The 13,234-nt window shown below is 40.2% G+C and overlaps 1 protein-coding gene across 9 annotated transcripts in view; it reads right to left on the bottom strand.

Moving 5' to 3' along the window:
• Positions 1–13,234, bottom strand: part of Dscam2 (Down syndrome cell adhesion molecule 2) — an 85,742-nt gene that overhangs the window by 12,375 nt on the left and 60,133 nt on the right. For 7 of the 9 annotated variants that reach the window (XR_012046616.1, XR_012046617.1, XM_072891646.1 and 4 more), the window contains exons 6-11: positions 9,889–10,050; positions 9,394–9,677; positions 5,439–5,583; positions 4,185–4,336; positions 3,449–3,721; positions 1,410–1,709 (exon numbers count right to left, since the gene is read on the bottom strand). Coding sequence is in view for 7 of the 9 variants with exons in the window: in XM_072891646.1 (XP_072747747.1) it covers positions 1,410–1,709; positions 3,449–3,721; positions 4,185–4,336; positions 5,439–5,583; positions 9,394–9,677; positions 9,889–10,050 (1,316 nt within the window). In the remaining 2 variants the exon portion in view is untranslated. Of the gene's footprint in view, positions 1–1,409; positions 1,710–2,836; positions 3,122–3,448; positions 3,722–4,184; positions 4,337–5,438; positions 5,584–9,393; positions 9,678–9,888; positions 10,051–13,234 lie in introns of all 9 variants that reach the window. The other 2 variants (XM_072891647.1, XM_072891652.1) reach the window with 1 other exon arrangement.

The following is a 13,234-nucleotide window of genomic DNA, read 5'->3' as shown; positions in this document are numbered from 1 at the left end:
GAGACAGACAGAAAGAGAAAGAGAGAGTGTGTGAGAAAGACAGAAATAGATAGATAGATAGATAGATAGATAGAGATGGTGAGAAGACATGCAGAAGTGAATAAAAATTGTCTTCCAACGAGCCCAAAGAGCCAGCGCAAAGGTCGGTGAAGATTGGTCGTGAGCGTAGTGGCACGTGCTCGCACTCGGGTGATCAAGATACTTTATATATATATAGAGGTATATGTAGATAATTGAATATAATTTTATAAACATACACATATACAGAGAGATATATATATATTTACACGTAAAGAATGTGTGTGCAGGCAAAGTGATCTACAGCTACGTAAAGAGAGATCATGCCGAATAAAAATATCGATGCTCACACGCACGCACGCATCTCAGGCCAGAAAAAATCTTTTTCATTTTCATTTATTGTAGCTGCAGTTGTTGCTGTTGTTGTTGTAGTTGTTGTTGAAACGAGTAAAAAATAAGGAAAGGTGCAAACTGTTACCTTTATTATTCGGTCAAGTCAAGCAAACCTCGGGGGTCCACGAGATACCGACGCATTCCCAGAGAGCCAAAGCAACGCAAATGTAATACACACTGTGTCTGGGTTCAAAAGGAAGGTCTCGAATGGATTTTTTAAGGATAAATTCATAAGGGTAAGGAACAAAGTAGAAGAGAATGAGAGATGGGGGACAAGGGTAGGTACGTAACGATCGTGATCTCGCCCGGGGGTGAATATGCTGTCGTTCGGAATTACGGTGGTATCGTCTTTAAGCCGTGGCCAACGTGGACTATAGTCTCTCTAAATGTCACATCCTGGCGAGAACACAGCTATGATGAACTATGGTGAAGCGGGAACCGAGTTAATAAGCGCGGTGATATGTCGATGGCGATGGATGATGAAATAGCGACTGAGACTGGAGAGCGGTTGACAAGGAGTTGTGGAATGGATGTTCGCAGGATGACGTTTGACCCCGAAATCTCGAAACTTTGCGTCTCGTTACGAATATCTAATACAAAATCATTGAAAATTTGTTTTAACAACTTTTCTCGACGTATATAATATATTATATTTGATGATTCAAATTTACGAATAATTATTTTATTATTTAAATTGTGTGTGTGTATATGTATATATATATATATATATATATATATATATATATATATATATACCTTTTTTTTTTAATATTTTACGCTTTAAACTAATGCTCACACACATTTGTAAATATTAAGAACTTAACATATATGTAAAGAATTTTATAAAAAATTCCTTTATAAATTTGGCAAGAATACGAATTAGAGATCTAAAATTAATAATTTAATAATTTAAATTTTAGATCCGGGATGAAACAATTATTAGGATTGGCAAGGCAATTATTAGGAACTAGGACAAAGGTCGGCGATCATCTAGTTACCTTTTACCTGTAGCTTGGCCGTGTACCTGACCTCGGCGGCGGGGTTCGCGGCGACGCAGGTATAGTCGCCGGAGTGCTCGGCCGCAAGATTCGTTATACTGAGGAGACTCGAGTAGGAATCCAGTTGGGAGACGTTTGCGACGGAGGCCAGATTCGGCGGTAAAGGAAAGGGATTTTGGCCGTCTTTCAGCCAGGATATGGTTAGGGGTGGATCTCCCGCCGCGACCCCGCACACCGTCCGCGTCCGCATCCCCTCGGATAGTCCCTCTTGGAACGTAAATGGCTCAATAATAGGGGGTACTGGAAAAGGTCAAGAGAGAAGAGAGAACCATACGTGAGAGCAAGAAAAAGATGGCACCAAAAAACGCAAGAACCTTGTAATACCAGGTATATGTGTTCTTTTTTCATATATATATATATATATGTAAGTATATGTATATATATATGAATATATATATATATATAAGTTTACGGTATGTGTATATATATATATTTTTTTTTTTTCGCTTTTGTTCCTTCCGCTTCTCATATAAACAGTGGTACGTCCATGTATATGTATAGATATATATATATAGAATATAATATGTATATATGTAGAATATGTACAATAGAGGCAGTATAGTAACGTAGCAATGTAGAGGAGAGAGAGGGTGGCCCCGCCGCGGACCTGCCCCTGACGCCCTCACACCTTATACACTTAAATTGACATCGCACACTTGCACGCAGCATCCGATTCTTTCCAATATAAGAGCGAGCGTTCGTTCATGTTTCCGAAGCTACCGCGTCGTTTCCTTCAAGATATTTACTTATCAATTGCATATCTCAAATATAAGCTTTTAAAAAAAATTCTTCACATTTTGCTCGACTTTTGCAAAATTAAAAATGCAACGCGAATGAGATAGATTACTATTTAGATACAATTAGATGCAGGAGGAAACGCGCGGCGTCGCTCTCGAGAAGCCGAAGTGCGACTTCCCTTCGAGGACGTGGGGGAGAGGTAGAAGCGGGTATCGTGCATAAGGAAGAGTCACGCTAAGCGTGAGCAATCTTTAATTACAAATCACCAAGTCTCTACGTTCCTTGGTGACGAAAGGTCGGCGAGGTCATCGTCTTGGATCGCTTAGGAAAGCATCGTCGGATTTAATTAAATTTGATTACTCTTCTTCGCATTAAATGAAACTGTTTACGACAACTCTATGCGATATCTCGCATTCCCGCGAATCAAAATGTAACCTAACAACGTTGCCGTTTACGACAACGACATAACATTTCCACATGCAGCTCTTACACGCGCGATCCATTTCCGAAACCGACCGACGTGATTCGCACGCACGCACGCAACGCACACGCACACGCACACGCACACGCAAAACTCGGGCTGTCAGGCGGTCGTCGGGCAAATTGTAGGGGGCCTAGAGGAGGATTACCATGAACCACAAGCCGCTGCGTGTGCGATACCTCTGCGGCCACATTACGGGCCACGCACGAGTAGTTGCCGTTGTGATCTGGAGATAAACTTTCAATCATCAGTATGCTATTGTACTGGTCCACATTGGTGACAGTGACGCGCTCCGACGGTCCCATCGAGCGTCCGTCTTTGAGCCACGTGATGGACAGCGGCTGATCGCCTCTAGTCACCGAGCACGTCAGGGTGGTACGCTCGCCGAGGTGCAAATCGCGATCTGCCGTGAACGGGCTAATTTTGGGGGGAACTGGAATAATAACAACGAGAGAGCTCGTGAGCGCACGTACAATACATAGACGGCAATCGCTAACACATGGCGTGTGTCTGGCATCTCCCCTTGTGTGCGATCCTAGAAATTATCTCTACCGCTCCTGCGCCCGGTCCGGTGCGTCACTTTCATCTTTCCTCCTCGTCTTTTGATTAGTCATTCGATAATGCTCGAATTTGTCTTGCCGACCTCATGAATCGCTTCTCATAGTCTTCTCATGGCATCCGCCACCCAATCGTCTTCCGTTCCGAATGGTCCATCTGCGACAATTCGTTATCGTAGGAAATCGGAAATGATATGCCTTACCGATCACTGCGACGTCTCCGGATCTTCTGGCGCTGTGACCCTGCTTGTTCCTGGCCCAACAGGTGTACACGCCGGGGTCGCCATTTTTCTGCACGCTGCTGATCATCAGGGTGCCGTCCGGAAGTACCTTCTGACGCAGGTTATCCGGTAACTCGCGACTCGACTTCTCCCACTTGATCTCCTCGATCGGATATCCAGCCACGGGACATTTCAAACGGAGAGTCTCGCCGGCGACGGCAGTGACTTTCGGGATCAGACGTATGTATGGAAGTCCTAGACGAGAAATTTTCTTATTTATATATTTAAAGTTTTGAGCTTTAATGGAAAACTTTGATAGAATCGATAACGACTGACTTCGAAAAATATCATTATTTCATTCAATTTTTTACCGTAATAAAATATAATTTTATTTTTTTAACATATTTTCCTCTTCTAGAATATAAAACATTAAATTTTTACCTCTTGCTTTAATTTATAATCATGTAATATAATAATGGATCATTAAATTCTCATTTTTCAGTAGAAATATAATACAATAATATATTATAGTTTATATGTGAGCATTAGCTGTGCATCAACGATAATCCATCATTTATGGATGCGGTATTATGAAAAATTGAAAAGAGGCTCGTTATATATGTATGATCAGCTTTAGAGTAATCATGTAAAATTAATGTTATTTATAATTTTATCACGTTACATTACATATGAGAATATAATTAGCGAAAGTACGTACCATAAACATTCAGTCGCGCAGCATGTGTCATTTTTCCCGCGCGATTTTCGGCGGTGCAGGAATATTCCCCTCCGTCCTCCACCATAACGTGGCTTATATTGACATGGGATATGACGTCGCCGTGTACCGTTACGTATTGACCAATAACAAATCTTGCGTAACAATCAATGAGTTTTATTTTTTATTTTAAAATCAATTTACGCAGTAACAGTACATTTACAATAATTTGTCGTATTCATCAATAGGAAGAGAAAATTCAATTTTGATACCAATAGTTTGAAAAAAAAAAATATTATGTAAAACACACACACAGTTACAGTAATAATATTTCTAGCACAATAGGGTGTGTTACGTAATAAAAAGCGTGATGGAGAAAAGATCGATTTTTCAGAGAAGCGTTTTATGTTCCTATTTATTGTTGATTTGACGCGTCAGCTCTCAAAACGACGCGATCTTATGAATCCCGCGATACATTTCCGACCTCCGATCATTGTGCATTATCGTTTAGAATTTGTCTAGATTCCATCTCGATTTGCCGAGGATAAAACTATAGCCACATGAAACTGCGTCCGCTAGCGAGCGAAGGGATACGAACGACGGACTAGAAATAACGCGGTAATAAAACGATATATATAGATGATGGATCCTTTATACCGATCAGTCGTTAAATTACATGTGAGGCTCGCGCATAGACGTATCTAACGGCATGGTCAATATATACGTCATCCACACGCGATAAATATTCTCGTTTCTGCCTGGGACATTACACGCGGAATTGCTCACGCTTATCAAGATGATCGCGAATAACACCGAATGATCAGGAATTATGATTCAGTTACGATAGCAGTGACGTTTAGAGCATCTTGTATGCTAGATGGTGCATTTATTTCAAGAACGTCGGTCTCAATTTCATACTTTGACTTTCCGAGTACTATTGATATCGTCGATAATAACGTCACGTAATAATAACAAAATATAAAGAAAATATAAAATATCTCGTATATTTGATATCGTAATTGATATAACTCAATGTTATTACACGGAACTCAATATTATACGGATAAAATCACATCGTGATATCGTTTCTTTCTTTCTACTTTTCTCTTTCCTTTTTTGCAGAATCATTATAGTTACACCGACGAATTGTGAGATGTATTAAGTCCCGAAAATGATCACGCGGAATATCAGCAAAAATGTAGGCTATTTCAGAGAGAGAGAGAGAGAGAGAGAGAGAGAATTAAGGGACGAACTTACCTTCCATTAGTCGGTAAGGGAAAACCATCCAACGCCCATGATACCTGTGGTGTAGGATTTCCTGCGGCGGAACATTTTAAGGATACGGCGGGCCCGGGCTGGAGTGTCTGCTCAATGAACGAGTATAGGAGTGCCGGTGGCGCGTCTGGAACGTTAACGTGTAAGTCGAGCTTAATTACGCGCCGGATACTTTATGCTATGTTGCAAGCGTTATCGTTAATCAAAGTTGCTGGAACTTGGGAAAATATGTAGCTGCAAAAGACCGTTTAAAATAAAAGAGAAACATTTGTGCACGCGGTGTGGAATTAATGCAAATTCGATAATATCGCGGTTATGAACCAACCCTTCCCCGCTCCCCCCCGCCCCCCCCCCCCTCCCCCGCCCGCGTTCTTAAAAATTATTATTACAGAAATGTTTCGCATTTTTATCTTACAACCCAAGCCTTTAATATTTATGTTCAAATAGAGAAATTTTATTCTCCTACACATTTATATTTATCTCTGCTATGAAAATGTGGATTACCGATGTAATCTAAGCGAGTACCGTGACCTGACAATAAAATGCGAGTGCAGCGGGGGTTAAACGAGGGGTTACGAGCGAGCCGGAAAGAAGAAGGCGAGCGAGGGCGCGATATCCTGATCCTGAAAGCCGCCACGCCCAGCGCACATCGCGATGGAAATACGAGAGACAATGGACCCACCGTCATGGAAGCACGAATATTTCTCCTTTCTTTGTCGACGTTACTCCGGTAACAACTCCGAAGGAAACAAGACTGATGCGCGAAGTCCGCGAGGGAGAAGTAAAAGAAAAAGATTCTGTATGTGACTCCTCGTTGTGAAATGCGAGAGAGGAGAGAGCTCATCGGGATCGAACAACCGCGTCGATTTATCCGTCTGTGCTCGTAATTAAAAGTGTCGATTCCACCGTCATTAAAAAAGCTTCGCCGTCGCGTTGCAAAGAGAATATGGGACCGCTAGCCTCGAAGAAGAAAGGAAGAAAATGGTCCGAATGAATGTTGGATTCTCTTGCTCGCGAATCCGTGCGCAAATTGATGAATCCCCGTCTCTATGCCTCTCGGCGATCATTAACGCGTCTTTCGTAGTCGCGACATCGCGGCTGTTCCACCTCCGGTCGATGAAATGGAATTTTAAGTGATGGTGATAGCGACCGACGCCAGCATTACAATATCTGGGAGGAAAATGTGCTCACATCGTTCAACAGAAACATCTTCTATCGCTTTTACGTTGATTGTACGTCGCGCGGTTCAATATCGAAATGTATAAATTGTCGAATGTAAAAAAAAAATTTGTTATAATTTAATTAATATATTGACGGATACGCGGATATATATCGGTTTGTGAATAACTATTTTGATACCAGCGGAAATTTCTTATAACATTACAAGAAAATTCTTTTACTGTAATAAAATAATCGGATTTATATTTTCATCTCTCCGATGTTCGTCATTGTCACAATTATTTTTGACAGACTGATAAAAATGGTAAAACACTCGGATGTTAATCAAATTGATAAACGCGCTTTTAAGCGCGTGTAGACCAGATTGAAATACGCGAAATTTATTTGAAGTAATTTGGCAGTTCTGTTCGTTCGAGGAAATGACTTTTTTGCCACCGCCTTCTATTCTGCGTATACCATAGAATTCGCGCTTTTATTCGATGTTTGAAATTGTTGCGAGCGGATCGTTTTATGTGTAGCGATGCACGAAAAATGTTCTTGAAGTCCATACACACACACACACACACACACACACACACACACACATATATATATATATATATATATATATTTCATTAATGCTGGGAAGAAAGAATAAATAGAGAAAAGTTGCAGCAAAAATTAATTTTCCTATATTCGTTGTACATTTTCCGCATGTTAATAATCAAATACACCGATATCAATTTTATAACAGCGTAACGATGTGTTTCGCGCAAATCACTTTTTTCCTCCCTGATTTCTCTGAAGCCGAGGCAATCAGAGCGAATCGATAAAGCGTCCGTTAATCGCGAGAATGTCGGTAACTGTCGGCCAATCGTACGCCGCGGCTACTTCGCCGAGCAGATTTTACGAGTGAGTGGTACTTGAATTTGGCGGAATGCATTTCGCACAATTTGCTGAGCGTACTCCCTCTCTCTCTCTCTCTCTCTCTGTTCGGTCTCGGAAATGACTTTTTCTGCAGCCGTTCCGTTCCGGCCGGGCCGCAGCCGGGCCGTTTTTCTCCGCCTCGCCCGTTCTCGCGCGCAGCGAAATTGCATCGGCGATCGCTTTGTCTCACTCGCCCGCGCTCACCCCGGGATGTCCCTGCTGTCGGTGCTCGCTCGAATTCTCTTTGACGTAAATTCCGTGCATTACTGACGCTGACGAGCGAGAGACGCTAACTTCATTGTTGTTTCAAAGGCCCTCCTCCCTGCTGGTCGCCCCTGTCCTGCCGCCCACATCCCCGAACGCCTGATCTAGATATACGGGGTGTGTCCGGCCTCTGTGAGGCACGTTCAACTACTATTAGCAATAGATTCTTTAATAAATTTTTAATAATTCGCAAATATTTTACAAACAGCCGTTGCTTGTTGCGGCTTCTTCTGAAATTTTCAAAGTTGTATATTCCGGCGAAGCGAAACTTTGAATTATATATATATAATTTAGAACAAGTAACGACCGTAAAATATATTCGAGATTTATATATATATATATATATATATATATATATATATATATATATATATAAATCTTCACCGAGAAGCGTAATCCACTTGAGACCAACTAACAAAGTTTTCGCTGGTTCCTTGCAGATGAAATTTAATTCACGGAAACCGCTTAATTTCCTGCATTAAATATTTCTGTAATTAGAACTATAAAAAACTTTTTTCAGAAAAAACTGACTCTAAACTCATCGAGACATCTGTTATTAACGGTCAATATCATGAAAGATGGACGTTCTGTATATAGGACGCGACGAGATGGTACGAGGCAGAGACAAAGTTGTACTACGAAACGAGGTAAAACGCTGCAAAAGAAGATCCATCCCTCTGCACTTCAAAGTGCTCTCTCGACCTGCAGCTCGGCACGCGGCGACCACCGCCTCTTTGCCGAGTAATCAAGTTCTGTGTAATTCGATAGGTAGTATAACGCGGGTTGTCGATCGGTGCGCTGCCAGTGTCTTTCCTTTCTGGAAAGATACCTTTGATGGCGCTTTTCGAAGATGACGTGGGAGAAAAGGAGGAAGAGAGAAAGATGAAAAAATGAGAGTCAATATCCTGGCGCAAGAAGATCGAGTCACCATACTAGATGTAGTTATTATACGAGATATCTATGGGGATGACGCACTTGCCATCGGAGTGCTTTATTATTGATACTTTTCGCATGAAACTGAATCGTTATATCGAGCCTTTAATGGCATATTTAATCCATATAATGTTTCATGCTCGAGATAACGCGTATAACTGTTTAAAATAAAACCCTTCTTATTGAGGATTGAAAATAATTATTTTCGCTAACCTATCTAATATTTCTTTAAAATGCTATGAAAATGAAGGAACTTTTATTCGTCTAGAGAACTACATTTTAATTAAATTACAGATTGATTCAAAACTGAAATATTCATATGGTTTGCTCGTTTAATAATAATAATAATAATTTTTTAAAAAGGCAGAATTGTTAAATAAAAATTGTTAGTTATGCAAGGAACGCAAATGTGTGAAATGGATGCAAATATGAAAATAGAAAAAAATATTAATCTTATACTACGTAATAATCTATCATCCAAATGCAGTTTTTAAGATTCCAGTTGCTTTATATGCTATTATTTTCGACGCTTTTCATTTATATATGGCATTTATTTAAAAAATTACATTTGTGACCTCTTTCTGTGAATTCCTATTTAAAATTCCTATATAAAAAAAAAGGAGATGAATAATGAGAAAAATATGTATTTACGTACCGCCTAATTGAAGTTCTGCCGACGCTTGAGCTGTATCTCCTTCCGATCTTCTTACAATGCATTGATACATGCCGCGATCGTCCCTTCCGATTCCGTTGAGCCTCAGTAATTCCGATTGTCTTCCCGAGCCTGGTAGTTGCCTGCCGTCCTTATACCACGTGATAAAATGCGGCCCAGCCTGCGGGTGCGTACCAACCTCGCATCTGAACTCGGCGTTGCCTCCTAAGTGAACGCTGAGTAACGAAGGCGTCACTTCCACGTGAAGAGGCGCCGTCACGATTAACCTGAGATTATAATAAAAATATCGATATTACGTTAACTACGAGCTACATTTAACTCACGATGGTATCAGACGACGCGTGATGATGTAATGATTAAAGTGAAATGATGTAATTAAAACGCAAAATAAATAAAATAATAAAATAGATTATTAATTCTGAAATTAATAATTGACATTTGTCAATAATTTATTTTATTAATTTTAATTCGCATTACCTGATTTCGGCACTTGCTTCACCACCAGGGTTAGAAGCAGAACAGCGGTACACACCGCTGTCCTCTAATGTTACCGCCTCGATGGCCAGTACAGAACCAAGTAATCTAGTTCTGGGCCCAGAGAGAACCAACATTGGTTCCGCACCTGTTTGCGCGTACCACCTGGAAGCGAAAGCGTCGAGAAAATGCTTTCAACATAATGACATCCGTTGAACCTAGCTCTACGTTATTTAAAAAAGTCACATTGTCTTTTTATTTATATAATAATAATGTTGTAAAAGTGGAATTTTTTTCTGTATTTTAATTATTATTAATTAAATAAATTGAATAAAAAATATGAATACATTATAATATAATTAGAAGAAATATAAAAATAATTTTTGAAGAAAATTATTACATTCTGTTAAATAAAAATGGTTAATTACTGTGCAAGGTGTGAAATGAATGTTAATACAATAAAATATTTTATCTTTAAAATTAAAATACAATATTAAAGATAAAATATTAAATATATACCATGTGTTACCGCTTATATATAACACAATTTCATTATCGTACGTTAGAATTTTATCGCACTGGTCGATATATTTGTTAAGTTTGTCGGATAATCAATTTTCGAAGTCATTGATCAGGTTCAAGTATTTGAAGACAGTGCAACTGATACGATCCTCAAATAGCGTGTCTTCCCTCTTTTTCTCTCTTTCTCTCTCCTGCTTTCTATCACTTTGTTCTTGTTTCCCTTCTGTCTCTCGTACTCTCTCGTTGCTGACGAATAATTTTTCATCAAAAGGCAAAGCAGTTGGTACAGCAAAGAGGCGGGGGCATGAAAGGAGAGAGTAGTTCAATTTCGTTGGCTTTTCGGATACATCGACCTAGAAACGACGTTGGCATCCAGTAGCGTTTATTCCTGAAATTCTCTTGCTGCCTCGCTATCTATAGTCACTGACAGCCCCAGATCGGACAGTACATTTTGACTTTGGATCGTTCAAGAACACATGGAGCTTTCCCTCGTCTTCTATATTTGTAATCCATTGAATTTCGCTTCAAATTTGGGACTTTAATGATGCTGCAGGAATTTTGATCAAAATTTTGACACTATCGTTTGCATAATTTTCAAAAGAATTTACTCCAAAAAAGAATTGACTTTTATTTTTTAAATTTATATATGTGTAGGTTGCAAAAAAATAGTATCTTTATTATAATATTTTAAATTATATTGTAGAAATTTAAAATTTATATACATACTATTGTGATCTGCAAAATAAAATTTACGTTAATAAATATAATAATAAAACGCAGAGAGAAATTTTTCCATAAAAGAAATTACGTTTATTTGGAAAACAAGGCACTTTGATTATTTAAATGAACATTACATGCTTTTCAATTTTCTTTCTTATTAGAGTTTTAATACGTCCCACGGCCAATGAAATAATTATTAGAATTTAAATGTTCGCGTGAAAGATTCAGTCAGAAAGTTGGTCGATAAGATTTGGATGATCGAGTCGTTAGAAGATGGAGAAGTTGGCGAGCACGCTACGGCGTGTCGTAAAAGTACTTAAAAGTTGCACGTGTCCAAGAGGGAATTCAATAAATCCTACGAAGTTTCGCAGGAGAATCTTATCTGGCGCGATTTGTCCGGAGGGAGGGCTCCGTTTCGATCGACTGCCTATCGCACGTCGCGAACGTCTGTTATTTGAACGCCGGATATATATCGGCGTCGCATAAATCTCATGACAAATTTAGGATGCGCCTCTATACGCACACGTATAAATTCGCATAATGCATTCCTCTCTCGGGAGGCGGGGCATGTGCACAGTGCGGGTCTTAATAACGCGGTAGTATTTCACGAGCGGAATCGCGTTGCTGCGCGATACACGCGTTTTGCTCCCGCGAGACAATCGACCGCCCGTTGGGGAGGAGGTGGCCGACTTGAAACGTATTACGCGAATGTATTTTTCATACAAGAGCTACGGCCGGGTTCCGACCGCCCGTGTCGCGATATTGCCAATAAATTTTCATTCCATCGAGTATTTGCCCGGGCTACATCCGTAGTCTCGGAAGACAAGGAAAAGAGGGACACAGAGGGAAGTTGTCATTTATTCCAGAATGTAAATTACCTTAATCTTTCTATCTCGTTTCCTTCAAAAGATTTTTTCCACAGTCTGCATAAGATCTTTTTAATAAAAATGGGTTTACATAGATTTTTTAACATTACAATTTTAAATGAGTTGGAAAAAAGAGGTACTAATATTACTTCTTTATCATTTTTTTCTTTCTCTATTCTTATTTTTTTTTCCTCCGTTATACATATATTACAGATATCGCAAACTATTCCACGTTTATGCAAATGACAAATGTGCAAATATTTCTTCTAAAACTGACAATGAGAGAGATGTATGTCGCGTATCAAAGTTGCGTCGGGACATATCGCGCGAATCGTAATAGGCAGGTAAAATATCATTTGTTAAATTCTCCACTCTCTGTAAAGTGGCAAAAGATAAAGTACGACGTTCGATTGTAGACGTGATGGAGAAGCGGGAAAACTCGCTCGACGGAAAACGCCGAGTCGCGAGAGCGAATCTCTCTCTTCGTCGAGCCGAGCGACATGGAGAGCTTCCGATTGTGCCACCCTCTCGCGAAGCTTCACGATCGAGTGCTCCTACTTTTCCACGATCAAAATCGTACTCTTTCCTCTCTTCTCCTCCCTCATCTCTTTCGAGTACTCTGGCGCACCCGTCTTCGCCTTTTTCCTCCTCCATTTCTTGCCGAACATTATCTGTCCTCTTCGCATCTCGCTCGCTCCCCCGGGATTTGATCGTAATTTCTCAAGGGTGAACGCGAACGGAAAAAGGAAGGGAGGATTAAAGGAAAGGATTGAGGTCCTACCCTCCTCTTTTCTTCTTTGATACCGATGGAGGAGTCGCGTCAAATGCCTCAAAGAAACGTCGCGTATGAAACGATAGGCTCGCACGTGTTTGCTCGCTGTCATTGAGTGTCGATTTCTGACGCACAAAGACATTCGCGTTCATCTTTGTATCATTCGGTTACGAGATGTTTGAGAGACGGCACTCTTTTTCTCGTTCTATCTCTCTTTGGCGACGACAAGTGGACGGCAAAGTGGCGCATATCCTTCCTTTTTTTCTTTCTCTACAGCGGCAGCGAATAAATCCATTCTCAGCTCGCTGGTAACGAGCGGCGATTTCTCGCCTCGCTTTTCCGTGAGATTATTCTATAATGGGAAAAGCTGCGGGAAAAACGCGCAAGGTGCCGTTTTTCTCTTGTTACGTCCCCGTTATATGAGATTCTCTATGACGGTAGACATTATTTAAAACGACAGTGATTCTGT

This window comes from Anoplolepis gracilipes, chromosome 4, assembly GCF_047496725.1.
Source record: "Anoplolepis gracilipes chromosome 4, ASM4749672v1, whole genome shotgun sequence".
NCBI classification, from domain to species: domain Eukaryota; kingdom Metazoa; phylum Arthropoda; class Insecta; order Hymenoptera; family Formicidae; genus Anoplolepis; species Anoplolepis gracilipes.
The sequence above is the reverse complement of the archived record's forward strand: the minus strand, read 5'-3'. Positions and strand labels throughout refer to the sequence as shown.